Genomic DNA, 27,738 nt, shown 5'->3' with positions numbered 1-27,738 from the left:
CGTATTTACACTGTACCACTCAATGCCATAACCACGCAGAGCTCGATTTCTGCAATCTAACTTATTCCCATGAATCAAAGGGCAGCCAGCATCTGACCCCAGAAACAGACCCTCATTTAGTGAATGAGCTGTCTGACCTGCGCTGCCTAATAGACTGCCATCAAGCAGGCGGGAGGTGAGAAGCAGAAAATGTCTCCTTCCCCTCTCATTAAGGCCGACGCAGACAAAGCTTCCACCTCAAAGACGATAAGCGGAGACAACTCGTGCGGCGTTTTGTGTGTGACAGTAAGATGAAGAGTAGAGGGAGGAAAGATGTTATTTAAGCAGAATTCCCGCAATACTGACCTCTTGAATAACCACATGCACACTCATTGGCAGATCATAATTTTCATTTATTCAATCACTGGACAGAAAATAACAATTTTTCAAGCGTAATGGTAGCTCAACCAAACCGAGTCCCAATCCCCACAGATTGGTTTACGTCAGTGACAGAAGACATCAGCTGATTTCCTTCTACAGTGGTGGTTACATGGACACAGAGACAGGAGACTCCACATCCAAACAGTCACTCCTGCTATAGTTCTAGTAGCTGTATTGTAATGTAAAGTCTCCACAGTCGGGTACAAGCGATCACGAAACACTCGTCACCCTCTGATGATAACATTTCCATCACTTGGAATGAAGCACAACTGCAGCAGACTCGCTAACGTGGAAACTTTAACACACTTATAAGCAATCAAATAGAAATTCTCAAAAAAGGTGCCAATAATAAAACTGCTTTTTTTCTCCAAGCCACCTTGCAACCCGCCGCAGGTTCTATATATATCTATATCTATATCTGTTGTCACAGATGGCACAAAACATCTTTTGCACTTAAAGTTCAGTAACAACACTGACATTTTCCCCTTTCTGGGGCCCAGTGATCACAAGTTGTAAACATGGCCTTAATCAGCCTACACATGTTAACACTAAGTATAAATTTAGAGCAGAATTCTGTTTCCCCTTCAGTAATTTTGCTTCCTCATTCACCAGCCGTTCTGCTACAGTAAACTCGAGGGGCGCTGATATATTGGCCAATTTTACTATTTCCCAATATATGCGAATTAGCAAAAAGGCCAATAAATGTTTAGGAAGTTTAAAAATTAAAAAAACCAAAGGAGAAAGTTTGTCCACCAGGTGTTTGGAACACCACAAACACGACAGCTGATCCGAGCAGACTCAGTTTAAATGAGTAAGTAAAGAACTCAATATAACAAATGTTACAGAAATCAATTTGTCTCCAGCAATATATGAATTTTAAATCACTAAATATTGATCTTGGTCTCCAAAATTAAGCACTTGCAAGTTCCCAGTCAGAATTTTCAACTGGAACACCCCCTCAGGTTGGATTTCCAAGTTGGAAAGTCAAGGCAGCCCCACCAATCCCGACTTCACAATCCAATCCAGTGCACACACACAACTGTCAAACCTGCAGTTTGAACAGCCACTGTTATGTATTTGTGACTTGCTAACTAAGATATATCCGGAGCACTGACTGCACTCTGTACATGAAGGGGCAGCAGTGATGTTTTTAAGCACAAGAAGAAAAAACCAAGCACTGTGCTGGTTTTCTAGTGACGCATGAATGGCTCTACGTTGCTAAGGAGCAAAACAAATCCAGTTTTTCCTTGCTTTTCCACTTTTACCACTGGAAAGAGCTCACCTCGGGAGTGATGTCACTCCCAGTCCCAACATCCGACTTGCAAGGCAACTGGAACGCAGCATTAATCTTCATGCTAGGCGAGGCTAAACGCCACATCGCTGTACCTAATTCACAGGCATTAAATGGATCTTGATCCTTCCATATCTGTCTTCAAAGACTGAAAATAAATGTATACAACCGTTTCTTTACACAGGGGTGATTTGCAAAAGGATTCACAGTCATACAAATGAGCCTAATAAAACTGAAAATGAGTATGAGGAGGAAGAAACTGCAGAGAGCGTGTTAGAGAAGGAAAAGAGAGAAAGAGAAAATAGAGGAAAAAGGAGGTGAGACAGAAGATTGTCACGGAGGCATTCAGATATTCAGATGGCGAGGTAGGAGAAGAAAGAGACAAACAGGAAGGGAGGGGGGAGAGGCGGAGAAACAGGGGCGAGCGAGGGAGGAAAAACAAGGCTAGACGGGGAATGAGCCGGTCAGAGTGACAAACAGAAAGAACGGCACGTGTGGCTCGTAGCTGAATGCAAAACCACAGAACAAAGAGGAAAAGGAAGCACTTGTTGTACCTTCTCTCTCAGCTCGGAATATGAAGGTCCGCAGGGAGGTGACTACCTCAAACTTGTTGTCGCCCAGTCCTCGCACCTGCCTGATAGCGCTGGCCAGAATCATCCCTTTGGAGTACATCTCCTAAACAGAGGAGGACACACACACATAGCGAATAAACACAAGCAGACACACGCCGCTTCACGCATGTTAATAATGTTATTCAAGTGCTGCTTATTCCTGTTATCTGCATCTGTAGGCCCACAGTTATTATTTTCTGGCGCATTGTTTGTATCAATAGATGTGAAATCCTGAGTCGTATTACCGTCTGTTAGGACCGCACTCAATTTCAAACAGACGTCCTCATGAAACCACAGAACCATCTTATCAATAGGCCGTAAGATTTATCTGCAGAAATGCAGCAACCCTGTTCCGTGTCCAGCAATAACTTTGATAAATCGCACAAATGCTCTCGGACAAGGAGCGCGTGAATCTGAGATGATTTTGCATCAACGCGACCTCCGACCTCGAATTGGAAACTTGAAATGTGCAGAATTTCAAAAGCAGGAAACGATGCCCAAACGAAAAAAGGTGAACTGCGCTACATTAAAGAACGCGAGCACACGGCGAGACGTCATCTGGGAGTTCGCGAAACAAATCTACGAGCTGAAAACAAACTTTTAAATTTAAAAAGAGACATGCACACGTGTACTGGGGATTCAGCACAGGAAGTGAGTGGGTAAAGCGGGACTTGGTTGTGTGCTTTGTTTCATTACCCCCCCCTCCTCCCCAGCAGCTCTAGTGGAGGCATCCAAATAAGGAGGATGTTGCACTGGAGGCTTCGTGACCCTCTTTACAGTCTCCCTCGACAATGGCAATTACAGTACTGGGTCATCGTGAATGGGAAACGAGACAGAATGGACAAAAAAGGAGAAAAAAAAACAACTCCAAACTTAATATTATGACTACTGAAGAATCAAGGACAGACGGCATCACTATCAGTATTCAGAACCTGATGTGAGAATATAACACAGAAATGTCCAAGAACATCTCAGACTATAATGTTCCTGCAATAGAGGGAAGTGGGGGGAGGGGGGCAGCACACTATGCTTTTGTAGTGGCATGAAAAATGACATGACTGTAAAAAAAAAAAAAAAAGGGGGACACACGAGAATGCATTATTCATGCTGATAATGTCATTATCATTGCAAAATAAGGAGGAAAAAAAACAGAAACAAAAAAAAACCAGACATGACTGTTTTTTTCCTTTTCCTGTTGTCTTGACCTGAATTTTGATTTCTGTGTATAAACTGTAACAGTTTGTGTCTGCCACGCACAACACTGTGCTTCTATCCCACAGTCACATGCAGAGTGTGCCGAGTAAGCGAAGGAAGAAAGGATGGATGGATGAAAGAGGGTGTGGGGAAGACAAAATGAAAAAAAAAAAAGAAAGGATGTGAACTTTTGACTCCCTCTTGCCATTATTAATTAAACCAGTGACCTTGCCATCCACAAAAACCTATTTCTAGAGACCACGCAGCCAAAAATATACCAGCCGGCACAGTCAGTTAAGGAGAGCAGGGCTGAGTGGGAGGGATGGATGGATGGTGGAAAAAAAAAAAAAAAAGAGAGATAAATTAGGTTTGGGTGAAAGGCCAAGGAGAGAAGTAAGGGAAAGAAAATGGTAAGAGCGTAGTGTGATACAATCAGAAAAAAGAGGTAAGGAGGGAAAGAAAAAAAACAGAGGAGGAAGGGATAAATCCGTGATCAGAAAGAAAAAGAAATGGAGAAGAGGGAGGACAAAGAGAGGAGAGGAGGCGCGTGGGAAAAAGAGAGACATCATGTAGAAATGAAGACGCCTAAGAGGGTCAAGAAGGGGTCCTTCTCATATTAAAGCAGGATGTTAACAATGGCAAGAAGTGGCTCAACCTAATTACCGACAGGCAGCCGTGTGCGTTCCTCTCCCCGGGAGTTTCACACCAATATCTCCCTCTTTCTCTCTCTAAATTTAGCCAGAAGTTAAAGGAAGGTGAGGAAAGGAGAAAGTAAGAGCGCGCGCGTGGATGAGTTAGCTCGGCGGCCGCGCACGGATAATTATACCCCGGCATGGGTTAATTAATTGTTTTAATTCCAGTTTTGGGGTCACGCAGGAGAGACTTGTTTAATTGCGAGTTGTGCATCTGTAAATACTCTCCCAGCAGAGTCAGCGGAGACGTGCGATGTGACGGGAAGCGGCGGTCGGCGTTGAGATGACGCCATGCGCCGCGGCGGCAGCTGCCCGCCCGCATGCACGTGAAGGTTTTTGAGGGTGATCTCGAGGGGACTGGCTGCCAAGGAAGCAATGAGGCCTAACTATCTCTCTTTCTCCCATAGCCGACACACCTGACTCACCTCCGTCTGCCAAAAGATCTCCTCCACACTCACCTCCCCTCCCTTTGACCTCTCCCCACTCCAAACTTCTCTCCCACAGCTGCTCATTCTTAGCCATACAAACCCTATGGAGGGCCTCTCGTTTGGCCCTCCATAGGGTTTGTCACCCCATGTCATTTTGCAGGGCAGTGTCGGTACTACCTCTCTTTTTTTGTGTGTGGAACTGCCTATCCTGCATGGATAACTCTCTGTTCTTTTCAAAAACAACCTGGTAAACTTCAGGAAACAATTAAGGCAGAGCAATGGAGCTAAAGCCTACAATAATAGAGGCGCCGTGTGGAGAGAAGAAAAAGAAAAAGAAAAAAAAAAAAAAACAGGGAGGAGGGTTAAAAAAAAAAAAAAAGAAAAGAAAAAGGATGGAGGAGGTTTTACCACCAGCATGGAGTTAAGGTTCTGGCATCTCAAACGCTCAGATTTTCAGTGGAGGCATGAGGACACCAACTGGCTGGAGGGAAAAATTGCACCTCCCGGGAAAAGCATCCACGATCAGCGAGCTGCCTGCAGTATTTAGAAGTCGATGGCGTCTGTGTATTTTGTTTTTAAACATGTAAAGACCAAATAATTTATGCCTAACTGTGAACAGTGAAGTTGCAAGATCATTCAATGCCTGCCTCTCATATCTGTTGTCTGAGGATCAGACCAGAATAAAAGATTTAGACTTTAAAGTCCTAATGGAGTCGAATTATAATCCTCATTTTTAACCAAAGTCTGGTTCCCTTCCAAGTGTTAGTTTAGAGGTTACGCTGTTTTTCCCCTCCCCTCCCTCTCTCTCGGGGACAGCAGAACTGACTGTGAATAGAAACAGCAAACACTAAAACCACCGTCTCCTACTGCTGACAGACAGAATCCGTTTAACAGTATTTATTTCAGGCTGTGTTTTTGTCCATTTGATCATTTGATGGATTTAAGTCGCTCGGCGTCCTCCATCACCCACCGCTGAGCAAAATATCAGGCTGTTTATTTGCCAAATGCTTCCCTATGTTAGCGAGTGGCATCGGCTAATCACCAACTTTGTCTGACATGTGGTGCCGGGCAGGATGTGTACACTGGGGTTTGGATTTTTTTTTTTTTTTTCTCCGTAGAGCTCACTGCCCGCTGAGACTAAAAAACAAAACTAGTGAGAAAAATGAATCAGAACGCTTATTTTATTTCATAAAATAAAAACAAGAAGCTGACACCAGAAAGATCTGAGGAAATCTAGAAATTTAGGTAATAGATCGCTTTCACTATAAACATGTTAAAGCATAAAAGCCATTAATGGGAGCAGCTAATGGTATGTTAATAATTACTGAAGTTGATTGCATTAGCGCACTTGATCAGGGTCCTGGGAGTCAAAATAAAAGCAATTTTAAGGATGTATACACACACACACACACACACACAGACACACTCACAGTGAAAAAAGAAACACTCAGCATCAGAGCAGGCATCTTAGGATGATACTGGAGATAGTAAGTAGAGAAGCTTTCAGGCTTGCAAGGGAGCTTTTCCACATCAGACTGACTAACACGCAGACAGACAGACAGACACACTGAAAGACTGATCCCCTGTCCTAAAACCTCATCTCCCCTTTGGCCTTCTATCCAGCTTCATCCCCCACCCCAGCCTCTCATCTCTTCATCCCTCGCAGCCATCCTCCTCCACTTCCTCCTCTCACTACCCCGAAGCCAGGCTTTGGACTGCCTTCATGCACACACACACACACACACACACACACGACACCAATATAGGGACCCCGGAGACTACATCTCAGGCCCGCAGCTTTCTCCCAAGTCAATCCCACTGTTGACGAAATCAGGCGAAAGGCGTGATTGATCAGACGGATTGGATACAATGCTGCACAGAGAGAGAAGTGAGACTGCGGATCTCGCTACTCTCCCACGCCACCTCCGCTACCCCTATGATGACATCATCGCGGCCAGAGACCTTCAAGTTGCGACTGCGATTAAGTGCGATTAGTTCTGTCTGGTGCTGACAGATCCCAGGGGGGTTTTCAGCTACAAAAAAAAAGAGCTTTTTGGGTGTTGGAAAGTTTGGCAAAGAGAACAAGCATGGGAATGTTTCAGTGTGTGTAGGCATTTTTGTTTTTGTGTACGAGTGCTAGGGACGGAACGTGATAAAGAAAGAAAAACATACTCATATCAGTATTGACTTGATTTAAGAGTCCAAACTGAAGTCTGGTTTTTGCTTGTGTCTTTTAAGATATGACTAAAAAAGGCCATTTAAACTAAAGAAAGAAGATTTGTCTGATGGCCTCATCAGGTCAAAATTTTATAAGCAACTTCAACTCAGTGACCACCAGTGTTGGTCAAGTTACTTGAAAAAAGTAATCAGTTACTAATTACTGATTACTTCCCCAAAAAAGTAATCCCGTTACTTTACTGATTACTTATTTTCAAAAGTAATCAATTACTTAGTTACTTAGTTACTTTTTAAAAAGACGATTTACAACCTGAATAGGTGATAAAGCGATAGATCTTTCAGCCCAATTCTACTTTTTCTGCATAATCCATCATACAAAATGTAATCAAATGGAAACGTCTCTTTTTAAAACTTTAAACTTTAAATCTTTTAACATTATGCATCAAGCAAAAACTTAATTATATGCAACATTCTCTGACTGGAAGAAATTTGTTTAACATTTAAACCTATTTTCTGCACATTCCAGCATATAAAATAAAATATTTTTTTGTGTTTACACTCACTCTTTCAAATAGATGAAAGTAAAACACAGCAGAAAATAAATAAAATCAAAGACTAGCGGTCCTGTTGCTCTATTTTCACCTGTAAAGCAGGACTGGGTTAGGCGGAGGTTTACCCTGGTGCAGGTGTGCCGCAGCGGTCAGTGGAAGAATCCGCGAGTTTCTCTGTGAATTTCCCATTACAGTCGTAGCACACTCGGTGCTTGCTTGGAAGTTTAGGGGTTTTTTTCGCTGTAAAAAGAAGTTTTCTTCCCACGCACAACGGACACTAATGTTTTTGTCACTTTTTATGGAATCAAACTCAAAATAAGGTCAGTACTTCCACGCTTTGAACGCTGCATGCTCATACTCTCTCGCACTTGATATATTATGATCTGCACACAGCTGTTGTCACGAACGTCGCACTCGCTTACGTCACTGTCATGAGACATTCTCGCAAAAAAATCACGGTTTTAGTAACGCAGTAATGCAGCGTTCCTACGTGAAAGTAACGGTAATCTAATTACCGTTTTTGCAATAGTAATCCCTTACATTACTCGTTACTTGAAAAAAGTAATCAGATTACAGTAACGCGTTACAAGTAACGCGTTACTGCCCATCTCTGGTGACCACAGTTGCAAATGCAATAAAAGAACATTTTTTTCTTTCATTACCCAATGCTCCAGGTTTAAATCTTTTATAGACATTATCATTTGTTAAGGCTTCAGAAACACAGGCCTAAAGACTTGTCAGCAAAAACTGTATAGTCTCCGACCAGTTAGCAAGGGGCTGCTTGTGATGGCTAGGTCAAATTGAACCTCCTTGCTTTGGTAATATTGTGAGTAGAATGTGAAAAAAATATGCACAAACTGTGAAGTGAGATCGTTTAAAATAAAAGTTGTGTATTACTGCTTCAGTCAACATTACTTTGAAAGTGAATTATCTATGTGTCCAATTTGTTTCACACTTCTCAGTTTCACTGTCACTTGGCTAGTGGTTAGTGTGTGTTTGCAAAGAAGTCGGGCTCCTCCATGTAACTGATGAGCAACCGCAAAGTTTTCCGCTTTGTGAGCAATTTCACCGAGCACCAAGCAATCATTCACCAACTCGTAGGGAAATACACATTTTTTCCCCCCAAACAACCGGTAGTTGCCGGAGTATTGTCAACTGGCATGCGTGACACAGGCCTGGAGACCAGCGAGATACTTGGTTAGTTAGCGGTGCAGCTTTGTAGCATTAGCTACAATTAGCCACCACAAAATACTAGTAGTATTCAAACTCCATTTTACTGCTCATGAAGGACAAGTTTAATTCATAATAGAAAGAATTTAATGTTTCAGCTTGTTTAATTTGCGTAATCTCACATAATCTAGTCAATATTTGATTAGCACGGTAAACATGTTAGCACTGTTAGCATCACTAAGCTACTAACTATGTGCTGTATATTAAGTTTTACCAAATTAGACATAAATTCACTGACTAATATGAGCCTAAAAATGCAATGTAAACCAAGTCTAGCTTAACTTAATTTCTTGCTTTAACTTTTTAATGTTTATAGGTTAATTTAGCCTGCAAATTATCTCTAACTAGTGCCTAGCATGTTTAAATCGTTTTCCTTTGAAAACAGTTCTCAAAATTGCTTGTTTTTGTTCTTGTATTTACTCTTGCCTCAGATCTCTCTGACTGGCATAATCTTGTAATGAGTACAACTCCTCTGAGATGAGCTGTGCGGATTCTGAACCCCCACATCAGGAAGACAACAAAAAGGTTATGTAGCTTGAGGAGTACAGCATTTTTTTTTTTTTTTGTAGTCACAAGAATACACGTCTCAGCACAGCGAGTGAAAGAAAGCCACCAACTCATAGTGCAGTTTCTGACATAAACCAGTGCTGAGAGACTTCCTTTTAATGTTCTTCTACCCCCGCGCTAACCCTCTGGAGGTGGCAGTGGGTGGCATGCTGGGTGGTGCAGGGCCTCAGCTGGCCGCACAAAGCAAGGATGACAGAGACATTGTACTCAACCTTTCCATTCACCCAAAACATGATGAAGTCCTCTACTGTCTCACAGGGGAGAGTCACACTGGCAGGACTTTAGAAGTCTTTTTATACTTTTAAAAGTCTAAACAACAATGCTCGCTCACACACACACACAAACACACACATTAAAGCAAACTTTCATCTTTCCACAGACTGTCATCCCTGCACCGACAGTGACACAGAGTATAAAGTGCTGACTCGTTGGCCTCCCTGCCGATTCCCGCCCTGCTGTTGATGGAGCGTGTCCTGATAAATAAAGCAACATATGCATTGGAATGGGAAAACGAGGGGAAAAAGAGAGAGAGAGGCAAAGGGAGCGAGAGAGCATGGAGAGCTATAATTAGTAAGTGATTAACGAGCAGGCATCAGACAGGTCCCACATCATTGATTGTGATGTTGTGCAATGCTGCTGCAGCGAAAACAAGTTGGCCCTAGGAGGGGGATATGGGGTCACTGCTCAAACACACATCCACACACACGCAGTAAATGTGCCTACTGCAAAACACATCCAGTGGTCATTAGTGAGAGCATAATGGTAAAGCACATTATGTCAGACTTGAAACTAAAAGACTTGCATAATAAAAAGTTTGACAGTGCTAAATTCCACATACTCTAACCATGCATCCAACAACTCCTCCTATACATGATTTAATGTTTGCCTTTCCCATCAAGCTCCACTATGAGTCAGCCCCCAGGTCCCCAAACTGACGTATGTGTTTAATCACATCCAATATACTGCAACAAAAATTTCTGAATGCAGAAAATATTTAATAGCAATAACAGTTTCTTGACTGCGGTACAAGCGAGCATGTAGATTTTGCATAGAGATTTGGTAGGATGTTATACTTTGACAGCTAACCGTGTTAGCTTTCTGGAGGAATACTTCCCTTTTTTAAAGTTCACACTTAGTTCGGGAAATCACTTCTCAGATTAATAAAAAGTTGGCTCACAACTTCACACAGCACCGCTGCAGACAGACAGTCACACGGCCCCTCCCTCCACTAGCAGCTGAACACATGAACAGCAGTGGATATTCAGAAAACTAAACAACATTTTATGATGATTTTAGAAGTCACTAAAGCTCCCATTTTAACAACTTTAAAGCAGCTATCATAAATATTGATTTAGTAAACAAACACATAAATGTTAGCTGTTAAATTATTAGGTATCACTCAAAGCCAACATTAACAGTCAACTAAATTACCATTATAAGGTAGCAGCTATGGCTACTAATAAAACAATATTTTTGTGAAATTTGTCTTGAATTTTTTGCGTCATTTATTTCCCTTATGACATCAAAAACACCATACAACATACTGAGTATCAGCATCGAGCTTAAAATTCTAGCATTGTTACAAAATTCAATTAGCCACCACAGCTCATTTCAATGCATTTCCACATCACCCAATACCCTTCTATTTGTATTTGAAACTTCAATACAGAGCATGGCATTTAAGCTTCTCTAGCTTGCTTACAGTTGCTGGATGTCTGAAAGCCGCTTTGCAACCCCTCGAATTAAAAAACCGATACTGTTTTTATGTTTTAAATACATTTGTTGTTTTCTCTTCGGATTTATCCTCTAGCCCAGAGGTAGGCAATCGAGTTTCCCAAGGGGACACATGAGAAACTGGGACTGTTGTGGAGGGCCGCATCAATAAGCTTTGAAGGAGTTAAAATTAATATTGCGCATAACTAAGTTCAGCTCATTGATGCGGCCCTTCACAACCCGTGCTTTAGACTTTTCAAGATTGCATTGAGTGACCGAAGATACATCAAGGTTACACACCCCAACTATCAACACACAGTAAGAAAGTTATATGTGGAATAACAAATGGGTTTCGGTTGATTAGATTCCAATTTGGTACTTAACTTGATTTTATCACTACTACAATTAAGCTTCTCTTAAACTCAAAATAGTTTTAACCATTACCATCTATTGTTTGGTCATATTTCCACATTTTGTTTAGGTCTTTACTTAATCTAAATTCAGACAACTCTTTGTTTTTCCTAAAAAAGGTAAGATGGAAATGGGTCTGACATAGATACAACACATCGCTACCCATTGACAAGCCTAGTTACCTCACAGATGTAGCATAACGGCGACAATAAATACGGTCTTCAGTCTGTCAGTTCACAGAACTTGTATCATTTAGAAATTATTGGCGGTCGATGGACAAATTGTTTGATTCATTGCTGTATTTTATCAAAACTATTAAATGATTCAAAAGCTCTTCTGTCATTACAATTTCCAGCATTCAGTCAATGTTTTAAGTGACTGAATGCTGAAGAAAAACAGTGCTTGCATGTATGTCGGCAGCCTCTGCAGTATCTTTTACAACTCTCACCCAACCCTGACGCAGTTCTCTGTTCGTCTGAAGATGAGTTAGGCAATACTAAGCGAAATTTAAGATGTAGGGAGAATAAAACGAAAGAGAGAGAGAGAAGAGAAAGGGACAGAGAAATGCTGAGGAAGGCTTTCCCTCTCAATCTTTCTTTCCCAGAGAACTGGTCAGGTGCCAACATCAATGTACTTTACTGTATGGCTGGGTGGGCACAGAGAGTGCTGGCCCATCATGCGTGGTGTAATGTCGCTCTGTCCTTGCCCCCATTCTTTACTCTGCCAAGCTAATAATGATGACAATGAGAAGGCAGAGAGAAAGAAGGGAACACTTAGGAACTTGGCTCAGCTGCTCGCAGCACAGAGGAATGAGGCAGACTTTGCCAGTGTGACGGTGGAGGGTGTGTCAGCAGGACACAAGGAAGAGAAAAGTTTGGCAACGCAAGACGTTTAAGGCCACATTTCCCCCATTACCTACCTTGTCGTTGTTGTAGTAGGCCAAACTCTCACCATCAAATCTCACCCACCTCCTCTGAAAAACACATTTTCTGCACACAAAAAAAAGAGAGGTGGAAATGTGTTTGATACACTCACAAAGTAATTAACCAAAAAAAGAAATCAAGCGAAATCCCCAAATCTCAGGACAGTGAGTCAGTAATCCGCTCTGTACAGGTACTCATATTTCATCAAGAGTGTCATTGTTTCATTAATGTCAAGAGTTGTTTCAACAGCTGTCAATTAGCATAATCAAAACAAATGGCCACTTCCAGTTTGAATATTCAACAGCCCGAGGGCAGTTTGCCAAACTTATGCTAATCAGGTGAGGAAGGAGAATATAAAAAGGAAGCAAATGACTGATAGCTGTGGCTTCAAGCAACAGTGGAACGTGTAGCAGCGAGGGAGACACGGGGAAAAGAAAATGTAGTTTTTGACAGGAAAGCTGAACTAACTGAAATAAGACATATCGTGCATCTCAATGCTACGAGGTTATCTCCCATCTTCTTTTTCCTTTCCTTTCGATAGTGCCCTGCATTATAGATAGATCTGCTTCGGTATCCAATACCATTTATCAGTTTTAAGCAATCATCCGAGATATAAGACACACGGGGAAGCAGAAGAGAGTGCAAAATTTATTAAAGAACAGTTTTCTGGCCATTTGAGATGCATGTTGGGTTTCAGAGGTGTAAAAAAAAAAAGTATATACACTAAACCTGCACTGATCTTAAGAGGATACAAATATCCTCCAGGCAGAGTGGAGCTGCAGAAAAATTGACCTTCATGCATGTAGAGCTACCTCTAAATACTAGTATGAAGCAGTGTAACCTACCCTTGAGGTGACAGCTTGTCCAGCCAACCCACTTTGAGCACCTGCCGTTTGGGGACTCCATAGAAGCATGCATATGGAGAAATATCAGGCAGTCCACTTTTCTCTGCGGCCCCCACAGAGTCTGCAGCTTGTGAGTAGAGGTCACAATTCACCATGATCAAGGATTTATTATTAGAGCCAGAGGCAGCTGGACCGACAGCAGCAGCGGGGTCAGGGGTCTTGGAAAAACTTTGGTCCACACATGCCTGCGGCAAAACGGCAGCACACTCGTCCACTGTGGAGTAGTCGTCCCCGTAAGGGTCTGGAATAGCTGGAGCTGGTGGAGACATTTTTTCTTTGGACTCTTTCTTCAGTGGTGTCTTTTTTCTGCACAGAGGACATCAATAGTTAGATGGCATTAGCAGTTAATCAGGAATTACCTTGTGTATGCATCACATGTTAAGAGAAAAATGCTGCTTTGCTAAAAGAACCCTATTGTGCTTATTTCCAGGTTCACATTTGTATTCTTTCACATTACAGTTTTAGTTCAGTTCAGTTTTATTTATGGTCAAATCACAATGACACCCGCCTCAAGGTGCTTTATATTTTATGGTTAAGACTCTACAATAATACAAAGAAAACTCCAACAATCAGATAACTGTCTGTGAGCAAGCACTTGGCAACCGTGGGAAGGAAAAACTCCCCTTTTTAACAGGAAGAAACCTCCAGCAGAACCAGGCTTAGGAAGGTGCGGCCATCCGCGATGAATGGTTGACTCTATTAGAGTAACTCTGCATGATCTACAGCTTAAAATAATTTTGAATTATATTATTCTGAGGCCTTGGTGCAGCCATTGTTCAGCTACTTTTTGTTCAGCCTTCACTTTCTCCTGATTGGCTCGTCTACTAAAAACAAGTTTGGAACAGAGGGTGGGCGTGGCTTCTTTACTCACAGAACAGTGTGACTGACATGACTTATTTGGAATACCCTCATTTCACTGACATCAAAAATTTTGATTTGAAGCAGATTTTGATAGGAATTAATAACTTGTTAATTATTTGCTTATGTCATTATCATTCAGCTAACTGATTCTTATACTGACTGAATCAGCATAAGAAACAGAAAGAACCATGCAGCACAAAAGTAAGCTAGGCTAACTGCTGAAGTATTTATATTTATCTATGTAGACTGTACGAGTTCCTCGGTTCTGTCGTCACTAACGAGACGGCTGCCTTCACTTACACACAATCAAGTAGTGAGCAGTTTCATGTGGGAACTGTTTCCTTTCTATTGAACCGGCCGTATCACTGGGCAGAGGGAAGCGTGCACTGAAGTGTGACAAGAGGCACGTGTTTCTAACAGGAGTGCTGGAATAATGGTGTTCTCCGGAACTGAGCTGCAAAGTTAGCTAGGCTGCATGCTTCGTTTGCTTGGTGGATGTAGCTTGGCTATAAAGAAAACGGTTCCTAAGTAAAACTGCTTTCTGTAAACACTGCTGCAGTAAAACCTGGGAGGGGCACTTTCACCAGCACAAGGCAAGTGCCGTCTGGTTTCATTACATTCAGGAGAAGAGACAGATCTCTGCAGCCAATACCTGCAAACTAAAGGCAGCTAAATAGGATGGCAGCAAGAAGGAAAAGAAGAAGAAAAAAAATTGATATTCCGGTGTTCTGTCTCTTTAAGAAGGCCCATTCTCACAAATCTGAGGAAGGATATATATATATTTAATATTTGTAGTGTAGCTAATCACAATAGTTATTTTTTCTCATGCAAAGTGGCCACATACTGTTATCAGCACTTTACATGCCACTATACAACAAACTCTCTGCAGTGCATGCATCCAAGTCTTCATTCAAATATCTGGATTTCTTTCTGTATATATCCAGAGTGGGCTAGAGCAGCATTACGTGAGCATACTATACCTCTGTTTCTTCCGTTTTATCTTGTCCTTTAAACCCTTGTGGGGCCCTTCTTTAGCACCTTGGTCCTACAGAACACAGCAGAGATTAGCATCAGATGAAAAGGAGGTGTCCATCTTTCAGTCAGACACAGTTATTGTCTCGGTGCACTAAACTATGTTAACTTTAGCAGCAAGGTGACATTTCTATTAACCTCAGGGGGCAAGCTGAAACGAGCACATTTTACACTCTGTGTGTCTACAGTGACAGCATTAACACTGAGAGGGAAGTTGAGTGTGCGGACTGCGGCCGAAACACTGAAGATAGTGTCGAAGATCTGAGAAATGTCTGTTCCTCTTTGGCGAGCTGCTACTCACTGTCCAGTAGTGGGAGTGTACGCTGTCTTACCGGAGCACTTTTGGGGGTGTTGAACAGGAATATTTCACCGTAGGGAGCAATAGGCGTCAGGGTTCTTTGAAGTGGAGCTAAAAAGGACACAGAGACAACACGATGGTGGTTTGTCACGGCACTGAAACTTGCAAAACACAGTGTGAAACCCTAAACGTGGTGCTTGAAAGTAGAAAGCTTAACTGGATTGTTCCAGTTCAATTTTTAATCACTCAGATGTTATAGTGTCCTTTGATTAAACTAACTCACTGATCTGAGCAAACGTGTCAACGCTTGATCCGTGCAAGCAAATACACCAATTAAATTTCCCTTCAGCATGCCTGTGTTTCTGCCTCGGCCCTCATCCCAACACACAAAATGAAAGTGCGGTCCTCGCTGCCAAGACCATTTCTCTGTCTGGGCTCCTGCAGGGACCGTGGTCGGTGGTCGGTGGAAGCGAAGATGAAGAAGAAGAGCGTAGAGACTCCGGCCAGACGCTATTAGTCTGGAGACCCCGGGCCACCCTGCGTGGGCCGCTGCCTGTCACTGTGAAAAATGACACCGCCCTCTCCCGAGGATTGTGAGGGCCAGAAGACGCCGCCACAGGGCTAGACACACACACAGACACGGGTGGAGGAACAGATATGCGCGCTGACAGTGGCATACAAAGATCGAAACACCCTCGGACACGTAAAGACGCCTCGAGACAAACACAGACATTAAAAGGATCTACAGCCATATACGTAGACACTCGCACTCCTACGACGTGAATGTACTACTTCGGAAATCCTTACAGACACACACTTCCAAACAATGCAGCCCATTACCGAAGTACACAGAGGGCACGGTAAGCTTTATGAAGAGGTCAATTTACTTGATGACAGAATCCACTCCAACAAAGTCGCCTTCTCCACAGAGAGGCTTGGTGCGCAGATAGCGACCATCAATCATCATCCATCAGGCGACCTTCAGGCCACTCATGGGTCTCTCAGAGGGCCGCCAGATGACGCTGTATTCAATTCCTGTCTGATTCCCTCCATTCTTCCCTCGCTGGATCGGTTGCCAGCTTCTGCATTTGTTTCTCTGCTTCTTTATCTGCTCATGAGCAGACTGTCAAGTCGTAATCTGGGAAACGACTTAGATGCAACCAGCAGCTTGGTGTTAGTGTGGAGATTATTTTGTTTCTCCTAGCTTTACATTAGGGAGTTATGGGTTACTTTGTTATTACTTGTTTGTGACACCTCATTGCTGAGCAGGGAGGACACAGAACTGAAACTGTATGAATTCAAATTAGTCACCAAACAGTTTATTTCATGCACTGCTTCCCTAAAGTTAGCAGTGTTTAAAGCACGAAACAATCAACTCTACAGCAGTGCTTTACTAGCTAATATTCAAATATTTTTTTTTACTATAAAAGTTTCTAAATCTGTATAAGAAAATATTCATTTACAAAGTAATCTACAATAAGATTAACTAGAGAGGCCTTTGTTTAGTGCCGTTTAGAAAATGTTAGCATGCTAACAAGCTAACATTATTAGCTAACCTTATTAGCTAGAGTTGCTTCAGCTGGTCAACTGCGTGCTAAACAGCTAACTACAGTGAAGCAAGGTGATTTACGCCACTTTGAAGGTGGGAATCTAGAGTTGCGCTGTGCCATATCATATCACTCACAATAATACCCGTGTAAATTTAAATAACATAACAATATTTTTGCCATGCATTTACATTACGTAGTGTGGGCATTTATGAGAAAAGCGTGGGCATGTCTGAGAACGAGAGTCGTGTGTCTGCCTCCAAAAATATACAGAGGAAGCTACTTGAATACCCTCTGACAAAGCACAATACTCTTCAAAATATGAAAGAAAACTGCTTTTGCTTTGAAACAACTAACACGTTTCACCACTTGAGGTAAAGACACACAGTCGAGTACATCCGGGCTGTGAAGGAGGAGATACTGGTGATGCAGCTGCTGATGTGCGACCCAAATGTAATCCAATCACGTAACCTTGCTAGCTGCACGCCATATGATAGAAAGCGCAAATGGTTGATAGAAATTACTTTTGCAGTTACACAGTAGAAAAACAGGACTTTAAGCAGCTGGTCAAAAAACTCGACCCAAGGCTCAACATCCCAGGCAGAAAACATATTTATGTTTCATTATGTGAAAATGTTGTGCAGCTGAAAATGAATTACTGTGTTAACTTACTTTAGATATTCTTACACTAAATTAAAATCTGCCTAGGCTGCTTTTGTGCTTATGTGTAACTTATGCTGTGTCATTACCACTGTACTATAACGTTGCTGCTGCTGGCACCTTGTTTCAATACGTTTAAAACGTCAAATTAAGAAGTGTGCCATCACTGACAGGAGCTCGTTGGAAAAGGATGGAAAGTCTCCTTTATTTACTTACACTTAGAAGTAAATACCACTGTTATTCTGAGTTTTCTTGAACTATAAGCTTGAGGCTATATCACCCATGGTCACTTGAGGGTTTACAGAGAATGGTCCAAAATAGAGAAAGTATCTAGTGCCTTGTTATGGTTACGGGGAGGTAAGTTAAGAACAGTCAGACTGCTTCAAGCCAACAGGAAGGCAACAGTAACTTAAATTCCTGAGTATTGCTGCTGATTGGAGGGTACCCATCTTCCGATGGCTGCTTCCAGTAGCATTACACGCCATGTCTCAAAGCTCAAATCATCTCTTGACAGTGACCATCACTCAATCAGTGAGTGGAGGCCATTTGAGAACAGCCAGTTCTCAATCCAATAGAGCACCTTTGGGATGTGGTGGACGGGATAGTCCCATCGTGGATGTGTAGCTGACAAATCTGTGGCAACTGTGTGACACTATCATGATAGCATGAACCAAAATCTCAGAGAAATGTTTCTAGCACCTTGTTGAGTCTGTGCCACAAAGCAGGTTCTGGAGGCAAATGGATGCATATACATGTCCAGCACTTATTACAGTAATGCATCAACGTGTCCACTGTTTTAGTACAGGGTATTAACCTTTGTAGTTTTGGTTGTTTGTCTAGCAGGTCAGCTGTTTCCCTGTTTGACTTGTTATAAATGACAAATACACATAAATAATACAGGTTTTCTGGATGAATTAAAAATACACATTCTTAAATTATATATTTAGTAAAAAGTACATGAAAATTCTCATATTAAATTTATGGGAAAAACTCTAAAATTTAATTTAAAGTAAAATGCAATAATACTAGTTTTACTTCGATGAAATGTTGCTTCCACTTGCTGAAACTGAGAAATTTTGGCTTTTTGAAATGCATATTTTAATTTGGGGAATCATCTTGTACACTGCATGATTCATTTCCTCTTTTGCTGCAGTGCAAGATGGTTTAACTGTGTTTATAAGTAAAGATTTTAATTTAAAGGACACAGCATTTTGCAGGTGTCACAACGTAGCTTTTAATTACACTTCCCCTAAGATATTGTTCTCATTTACGGTTGAACAGACAGAGAATGCAGTCTTCATATTGCGAGTCAGCAGGTTCACACTGTGACAGCCCAATCTCACAGTTTTGTACAAAGGAAAATTCATACACTCTTCTGTTAGTGCCACAAATCCCAAACACGGATTCTCAGTAAACAGGAACTTTTCATCCTCTGCGAAAAGCTGGCGTGTCTTATCCCACCCCCAGAGTTTGGCCTCGTTCCCTCCCTCCCCTCCCAGCCCTCAGAAGTGGTTTACAGACCGCCACTCATCCTCTGAGACCTCTGCTAGACAGCCTAGTGTTTACCAGGATTTCTGCAGACTGGAGTGTGGCGTTATGTGTTTAACAAATTCTGTGTGATTCTTTATCTCTCGGCTAGCAAAGCCTAATGTACTGATCCTCCGAGAGCACGCTCTCACATTTGGTCTGCCTGATACAACCGATGCGGTTTGTGTGTTTTTGGAAACCTTCAGTGCAACAAATGTTTCACACTTGGAGAGCCCCTCTCTACTTAGAATAACAATTTGACTTTTGACACTTTCGCTTAGCTCTGATGCTGTTGTCCCACCATCTCACTGGTGAGCAATGCTCTGGTGTGAACTTAAGTCACAGCCTGCAAGTTAATTTTCTTGAACAAGCCTTTAAGGAGATCAAACCCAGCTGACTGTCATCCTCAACCTGATTCAATACAGCTCAAAGGAGGCTGCACGATGAATAACGCACCTTTGCTCAAACTTGATAGCTGACCTAGAAATAGCAGCTAGTGTGTGCACATACTCATCTTCATTTTACGCATAAAGCTTTGTTGTGTGCATTTTTTTAATCATCAGCATTTCTGATAAGTTACATAAAAATTTGATAGATTTCCATTCATGCATTACACCAGTTGTACATCAGCAAATTAGCATTTAAACTGCATCACGGTAAGCATGCTAACTGTTCGAAGCAGATGTTATCTGCAGCATGAGTGTATTATAAGCGTGCTTTCATCGGCTATCCTCTGATGAGTATAATTAGTCGTGTTTATGTCAGGTCAAGCTACTGCATTGTGCTTTTAATCTCATAAGGGCGACCAGAGCATTACCAACACGGCGATGGTCACCAGCTTCGCTAATCTAATGTGAAGGTAAATAAACCAAAAGCATGAGCAAAAAAACTGTCGGCATCACTGAATCAACACAGATCCCGATGAAAACTCAGAGGATGTGTGTTAGTCTGCTTCTTTCCAGCCAATTTGCTCGAAAAATAAACTTAAGGTATGGTTTTACACAAAGACAGAGTGCCTCAGTAGTTTTCTATAGTTACACATGAACCACACAGCATCTAGTTTTCATGAATTTTGTTCTTTGTACTTCTACCTGCCCAACTGAAGAACAGCTGTCAGCTCAGCCATCAGAGCCACGCAGTGCTCCCTTTTTTCTTCTATTTTTTTGCCAGCACAGAATAACTCCCGCCTACTCGCCACAATACAAACTCAGCACTTCAAGTAATCGCTTCAAATGAAAAGCCCTCGCATCCAAGTGAATGTATGTGCCAACTTTAAAGAAGTTCCATCAAGGTGTTCAAGAGATATATATGCTGAAGCGAAGGCGATGAAAACACAAAAAGACGACTAAACGGAGTTGTCTTTGTACCATAAGACACTGAGGATTACTTATTTATCAATCACCATCAAAATGAAATAAATGCAGTAGTTTGAGACCAAGGTTATTAAAGTTAACTAAAACTAAATCAAGTGTTGAAACAAAAAATAATAATAAAAAAAGTGGAGTAAAAAGAGTACATGTCCTGAGTTTTAGAATTTGGTCAACACACCAAGATCGAGGATGTCTACAAAACCTCTATTGTGCTGTTATTGAAGGAGAATCACCAGACCGCCTCAAGCTGATGGGAAGGTAACAATAACTCAAATAACCACTCGTTACAACCAAGGTGTGGGGAAGAACACAGCAGAAGACCGTACTGGCACCCAGTAGTGCTGGGCGATATGGAAAAAATGTTTATCACGATATGAATTATTTTATATCACGATAACGATATATATCACGATATACCACCTGACCTGTGGTCATCTGGAAAGTATGCAGTCTTTAAACAGCGAGTGGAGAGGGTGCAGTCTTTGTTTTGAGTTACTGTAAAACATGTCGCAAATCCGGGTGCACGTAAAGCAGCACCATTTTGCGAAACCACAAGACAGAGTTTCTTTGCGAAAAATATCATTTTTTTATACTTTATTTTCTCTTGCATAAAGTTAAGAGTATGTATAGTGAGAAGACAACACTAATATATTTGCACAGGCTATTTAACCCTTTAAGACCTACCATAGAACCAAGTCCGCCAGAGCTTATCTTTACATTTATTTATTTTGAGTGTCTTCATAGTTTTATTTTTGAGATGCACAAATTTTTATATACTACAGGAAAAATGAAAATAAATAAATGCAAATTTGCAAAAAAACACAGCATGTGCATCAAAATAAACTATTTACAACAGTGCAATTTGACTTCTAAGCATCCCAGAAACGATACAGAAGAGCATAAAGTCAAACATGACTTTTAAAAATACCAACATAGACTTTGAAGCTTTAAAAACTACATTTTCATGAAAATGACATCACTTCCGGTTTCGGACAGGTAATGGCGGACATAAGATAGTTCGCGCTGACTTGAACAGCTGATCGGATCGGCAAAGCCTGTTTCTGGAATATTGTGTTTTTGTTGCTGCAAGTCTGGAATATTATGTTTTTGTTGCTGGAAGTGTTTTTATGCAATTTTTGCAAAGCTATATGTGGAAGAAACCGTGACCTAGGGCAAGCTAATGGAATAAGATGTAAGTACAACTCCTACGGTGTCATATGCAAAAAAAACATTATTGCGCTACCTTACGTGGTTACAGTTCTACAGGGATTTAAAAATAGTTAGGGAAAACGGAGTTGTAAAGGGTTAATGATATATTTTATGTAATAATTTGTAAAATTCGGGTTAGAAACGATATAAACGATAGAAGACAAATGGCACGATAGAAACTTTTCTATCGTCCACACGATATATATCGTCATATCGCCCAGCACTAGCACCCAGTGTGGTCTCAGCTACGAACAAGATATTGAGGCTACGATACACACAGGCTCACCGCAATTTAAACAAAAGAGCAACGGAAAAATGTTGTTTGGTCTGATAAGTCTTGATTTCTGCTGTGACATTCAGATGGTAGTATCAGAATTTGGCGTAAACCAATTAAAAACATGAATCCATCCTGCCTTGTATCAACAGTTCAGGAAGCTGGTGGTGTAATGGTGTGCGGGATGTTTTTTGTTACACGTTCGGCCACTTAGTACCAAATGAGCATCATTTAAACCCCGACCTGAGTATTGTTGCTGACCATGTCCATCCTTTTGTGACTACAGTGTACCCATCTTCTGATGACTGCTTCCAGCAGGATAACACACCACGTCACTAAGCTCAGATCATCTCAAACTGGTTTCTTGAACATAACGATGAGTTCACCGTACTCAAATCACCTCCACGGTCAATGAATTTCAATCCAATAGAGCAACTTTGGGGCGTGGTTGACCAGAAGATTCACATCCTGGTAACTGCGTGATGCCATTATGTCAATATGCACCAAAATCTCCAGCACCTTGGTGAATCTATCCCATGAAAACTTAACTTTTTATGCCTCTATAAGCCGACGATGAGTAACCCTTGAAGCTCTTTTCTGAACTGAGAGATTTCTTATATATTTTAGGCCTGCTTATAGAATAAGCTGACTGGGTCAGAAATGAGTTAGGGCGGTCTCTGCCTATGCAGCTACCCTTTGAAAAGCCCAGATGGTCGCCAAACCATGTCTTTATTGATATACACTTATATGTCAAACTCATTATTAAGGGTGCGAGGTAGGCCGTCTTTTTGGGAAAAGAGTTCTGAAGGCAAACGGTGGTCCAACATAGTAGTATCAAGGTGTAACTAATAAAGTGATACTTTTTTAAATCAAATTACTGAAGACCCTGAACAGTCTGCTGTGCTGCTGTAGAGCTGATAGAGAAGCACTAGACAGAAAACTGCCTCCTTAATGAGATTTTAAAATTCGAGAGGAGGAGAGAAGGTGTTAATTAAAATTCTGCCAGCCTCCAGTAGCAAGTTTTGATTTAATACAACAATCATTCTGTGAGACTGCACTGCGTGTTTCTCATCTCGGCATAAACTCTTCAAATATGCTCGGGTAAAATGATATGTCAAATAACGCCTTGCTAGGCCTTGCTGTGCAGGGAGTTTTTTACTTGCTAGTCGAGCTCCCCGTTTCCCTGCTCTGGGACCGTCTCGGCTCCCTCTCTTCCTCCGTCTCTCTCAGCCTGTTTTGCATGCATCCCCTCCTCGTTCCTCCCAACCCACTTCACTGTCGTGCCTTTCTCTCAAGTCTCACTCCCTGCCTTGTTCCATACAGAGAAGACATTGGAAAAACAAGACCGCCAGGAGACTGCTGCGGTAAAGGCACACGGAACAAGAAAGGAGCGTAAAGGAAATGTCAAAAAACGCGGACAGAAATCTGTTGATTCGCTGCGAGGGACGATGTTACCATGTGGTCATATATGGTCCCAAAAAGACTGACACGTTCACGGGTGTTTACCACATATTTGTACAGACTGTCATCATGGAAGAGCATCGCATAATCCTAAGAGAGTGCATCTACTTCAGGTGGCAGGGCCGACTAGGCCCAAGAAACAGGGCTGGGGAAGGATTCAAAAACATATTTGTAATGGTTGTACTACAAGTCTGTGTGCTTTTAGCAAACTTAAACAACTTCTAAAAAACTTTGGAAAGCACTGTGACAGAAATACACACCAGGGTCTCGCTGAGGGACAAGATGTGAGAGAGCATATTCCCTGTGAGATCAGCTCTTGAAAAGGGGGGTGCCGGCGTTTCCCACGACACCAGCCTCTGAACACCCTCACCCCACCTACGCACTACCCCTCATCTCCTCTCCCTACTTTCATCCGGGCAAACAACAGCACCGCTGCTGCCTCTACTGTGGAATGAAATATTCATGGCAGAGATAAAGCGGATGCAGCTGAAAGACTGTGTGTACCTTTCTGTATGCCGTTTGCACCGGTGGGACCATCGGAGCCGGTTAGGTGTTCAGGGCTGGTTGTTTGCGATGGCGGTGCGCTGAGGAGGAAGAGGGAGAGAGAAAAAAAAAAAAATCAGTGGATTAGAACCAGCAGAGCAGCACGTGGGAAAATCTATGACCGTGTTAACGTAAAGGCCTTTAGAAAAAGAGATGTGGAAGTCTGAAAGTTAGTTTCACAGTTTAAAAGTACATCAGTGAAAGAGGTATTAATGCGCGCGGATTGCAGATTTGAACATGAAATTAGAGGCCTCGGGTTCTCCATCAGTGTAAATCTGAAAACAAAGAGAAAAAGATTTGCCTTTGCATTAATTCCTAGCACGGCAGCATGAAAACACATCTCTCCAAGTGTTTTTGCCTTTGTTATTTGTACTTGTTTGATTTGGACCCAAAAACTGCTCCTAAACTTTTATAAAGTCAAACTTTCTGCTTATAGGAATCGTTCAACATTTGGGGGAATTGACTTGAAAATGTACTCCTTGCTGAGCGTAAGAAGATTGATGTGTACCTCTCATGGCTGTGCAGAGAATATGAAGATACTGCCAGAGACAAAAACAGGAACTAAATAAAATACATAAACCACACTCCTTTATAAAGATGTTAGATGTTTCAGGAAATAGTTAAATAAAAACTATGATTACAATTAGAGTCTGAGTTTAGATATGAAGCAATTCCTAGCAACAACGGCTAGCTTAGCTACATCCTGTCGATGACTAAGCCGAGAAAAGAATGTAAAGAAATGGAAATAGCTAGCTTCACTCTGTACAGACGTTCAAAACCTTCCTACTAACACAAGCAACCCAACGAGTTGTATCTTCTTTGTTACCAAGGTAGGGTAAACATGAAGCCTATACCAAAAGCTAACAAGCTACAGCTAGCACAGGGCATCCAACTGCCAAATTAGGAGAACCCTGGCCTTTAAAAGATTAAAACAGGTACACGTTGGCTGGGCTCTGTCTCAGTTAGGATTACATTAAATACATTATTTATTTTCTTTCAGCTGCATTAATTATCTTATTTACTTTATTTTTTATGTATTCGCTGTTATAAATGGTGACACCAACAAATGAGCAAATAGCTAACACTTCCCCAGCAATAAATTTGGCAAGGCTTTAATTACATATCTGTAACATAAATATTCAAACTACTTCTAGCAACCCCTTATCTTACCACAAATGCAGAGTAAACAACGAAGCTAATCGACTTCTTATAATCCATTTATATGGTTTTCTTACATGTGCTTTGATTTTTTTCCTTCTTTTTTAAAAGCCTTTTTTTTGCTTATTAATAGTATAATTAATAACAACATGCTCGTATTGTATCCAACTCATGTGAGCCTTTTTCCCAAAATGTCAAACAAACACCAAATGAACTTAACTGCAGTACCTGTCCTGAAGTGGCACCGTAGTTGGATTCGGGATTTCAGGAACAGGTCGATGCCTGAGTTTGTAGGAGCGACTAAGCCTCTGACCAACAGGAGGATTTAAATTGGGCGGCCCCTCATAAATTGAGTTTTCAACCATTTCACCTTGAAAACCCCCATCGTCACCAGAACAGGCGACGGAGTTCGTGCCATGCAACGGATCTTCTGTAGTAATCTCTCGATCTGGTATTTCAGAAGCAGAGAGGGACTCGCTGCTGCTGTTGGAACGTGTGGAAGCAGGCAGGCAGGTCTGTGCAGATTTCTGAATGTTCTTGGGGTCACGAGGGGCTGGTCGAGGCGGGACGAGGTAACTGTTCCTTGGAAGGTTTTCAGCTTTTTCTCCCAGTCCTGCTCCTGGAGGTAATTTCTGACTCGCTTCCAAATCATGCTTGCTGTTTTCCTTTGGTTGCTGACATGATGCTCCCCTCTTTCTATCTTTCAGGAAGATATGTCTTGGGTATGGCACTGGCTTCCTTTGAGCCCTCAAGTTCTTTGCTCCATCCTCTTCACTTTCATCTTCCCCTCCACTCCGCTGCTTGAACCCCAGTGCCTCCAGACTCCGGAGGATGCGTCTACGGTGGCCTGTCGGCAGCACCTTAAGCTCAAGAAGACTCTCTTCTGTCAGGTCCATGCAGTCTTCCAGAGATTTATAACCTTCCTGATGGAAAAACGGGGCATAGTGAGACAAGCGGAGGCTGGAGAGCCACTCCACGATCTCTTGGCTGGACTCCGGAGCTGCAAACATCATCCTCTAAACCCACGTTTGCCAGACTTTTAAAAGGTGGAGAAGGCCAGCTTTACTCTGAAGGCAAAACAAAAAGAGAGAAAAGTAAATGACAGGTAAAGCAGTCCACAGACAAGAACTTTGAAGTTCCAAACTCATACAGAATTTAAAATATAAAGTTAGGTTCTTTGCAACAAGCTGCAATTACCCAAACATATAACGAATTTAACTTACAGAGAATTTTTTAAGTGTTCAGTTTGATGGTGTTAACCACTTCTGGCTATGGAAACATGACCCAGTTTAAGAAAGAGATCAATATTTTGAAAGATACTAGCACTCACTTCTTGTTGAGAATTAGATTAAAAGATCAATAAGGTCAGGCAATTTTGGGACCGGAAATTAAATATTTGCGAAGACGCGCGTCTGCTCTGCACAGAGAAATGATTTTCAATCACAATTTACAGAAAATAGTCCAAGATCGCGTATAAAGTGCACCAATCTGACTATCAGTTCCTTTAACTTCACGCTTTCAGTTGTGCTTTATAGTTATTTACCAAGGTGAATTTTCAAAGACGCAGACGGCTAAAACTGCGAAATAAAACGATAAAATAACCAAAAGAATCGCCTCACAACAAAAAACAGCCAATGATAGAGTGGCCAGCCATCAATCTTACCCTCCAAATCAATTACAACTGAATTTCACGATATCGGATTTTCACTTCCCCATTAATGTGGTCCATGAAGTGAGTTACAATGAATTTCTTATGATATTTCTCTACATATTGCTCACATTATTGTAGTAGTCAGATCCTCCTTTACGTATGCCGGGGTTTTTTGGGGCCAATGCATTAAACTCAAAATAAAAGCAAATGACGGCAACAAAAGAGGTAAAAATAACTGCACAGAAGCGTATGAAAAGAACCATTGCACAACTAAACAAAACAAAGGGCCCTCTGTGAACCTCACCCTATATCTGACCTGGGTACACAAAAAACTTAACTAAAAGAAGACCGTGGGAGTTTTTGATCTTTTGAGGGTGACACTGTACGCCTTAACAAGTGATAAAGGTGGCTAAATATATCTTTTTAAAGTCACTGTGAGAATACTTATATGTAGCCAAAATAACACCAATCTGCACATCTGCAATACTCCTGGATGAAGCAGCAGGAAACAGCAAGAGCTATGAGGAAACACTGTACACCGTCACAGCCTGGCCCTATGGCACAGCCTTTACAGAGCACTTACCTCAACTGTGCTTAAGAATCCAGGCACCACAGCTCAAAGCCAACATATCATAACCCTTCTAATGCTGGGCTACTTTTAAGCGTCTGCATCCTGACACCAGCAAGTCTTAAGAGTGAAGAGCCGATGAAGTAAGTGGCAGAACTGGTCTCTCACTGCCAGTTCTCTATCTTACACACACACACACACACACACACACACACACAGGAAGATACATCAACAATCTCTTGTCATGGCTACTTCTCCTCTTGAGTTGCAACCCCGCAGCGCATATGCAACCTGAAGTGTTACTTCTGCTTTTGAGTAAACAGGCTTTTATTTTGGGGGTGGGGGGGTCACTGCATGTGTTTGTCATTTGTAAACCAAGACGCTGATGAAATTAACACAAACGGAAACTGATTCTCTTATCGCTTGAATCACCAGAGTGATATGAGTCTCTGGTGTGATATCAGC

The 27,738-nt window shown here is 41.8% G+C and overlaps 1 protein-coding gene across 4 annotated transcripts in view; it reads right to left on the bottom strand.

Annotated features, from left to right (window-relative positions):
• Positions 1 to 27,738, bottom strand: part of zmp:0000000660 (arf-GAP with Rho-GAP domain, ANK repeat and PH domain-containing protein 2) — a 161,897-nt gene that overhangs the window by 129,334 nt on the left and 4,825 nt on the right. For 3 of the 4 annotated variants that reach the window (XM_039609635.1, XM_039609634.1, XM_031749355.2), the window contains exons 2-8: positions 25,283 to 26,121; positions 23,858 to 23,937; positions 15,340 to 15,416; positions 14,956 to 15,020; positions 13,055 to 13,420; positions 12,206 to 12,275; positions 2,266 to 2,386 (exon numbers count right to left, since the gene is read on the bottom strand). In XM_039609635.1, the coding sequence (XP_039465569.1) occupies positions 2,266 to 2,386; positions 12,206 to 12,275; positions 13,055 to 13,420; positions 14,956 to 15,020; positions 15,340 to 15,416; positions 23,858 to 23,937; positions 25,283 to 26,067 (1,564 nt within the window). In that variant the 5' untranslated portion in view covers positions 26,068 to 26,121. Of the gene's footprint in view, positions 1 to 2,265; positions 2,387 to 12,205; positions 12,276 to 13,054; positions 13,421 to 14,955; positions 15,021 to 15,339; positions 15,417 to 23,857; positions 23,938 to 25,282; positions 26,122 to 27,288; positions 27,462 to 27,738 lie in introns of those variants that run through there. The other variant, XM_039609633.1, reaches the window with a different exon arrangement.

This window comes from Oreochromis aureus, linkage group 3, assembly GCF_013358895.1.
Source record: "Oreochromis aureus strain Israel breed Guangdong linkage group 3, ZZ_aureus, whole genome shotgun sequence".
NCBI classification, from domain to species: domain Eukaryota; kingdom Metazoa; phylum Chordata; class Actinopteri; order Cichliformes; family Cichlidae; genus Oreochromis; species Oreochromis aureus.
Note: the sequence above shows the minus strand (reverse complement) of the source record. Positions and strands in the feature narration are given on the sequence as shown.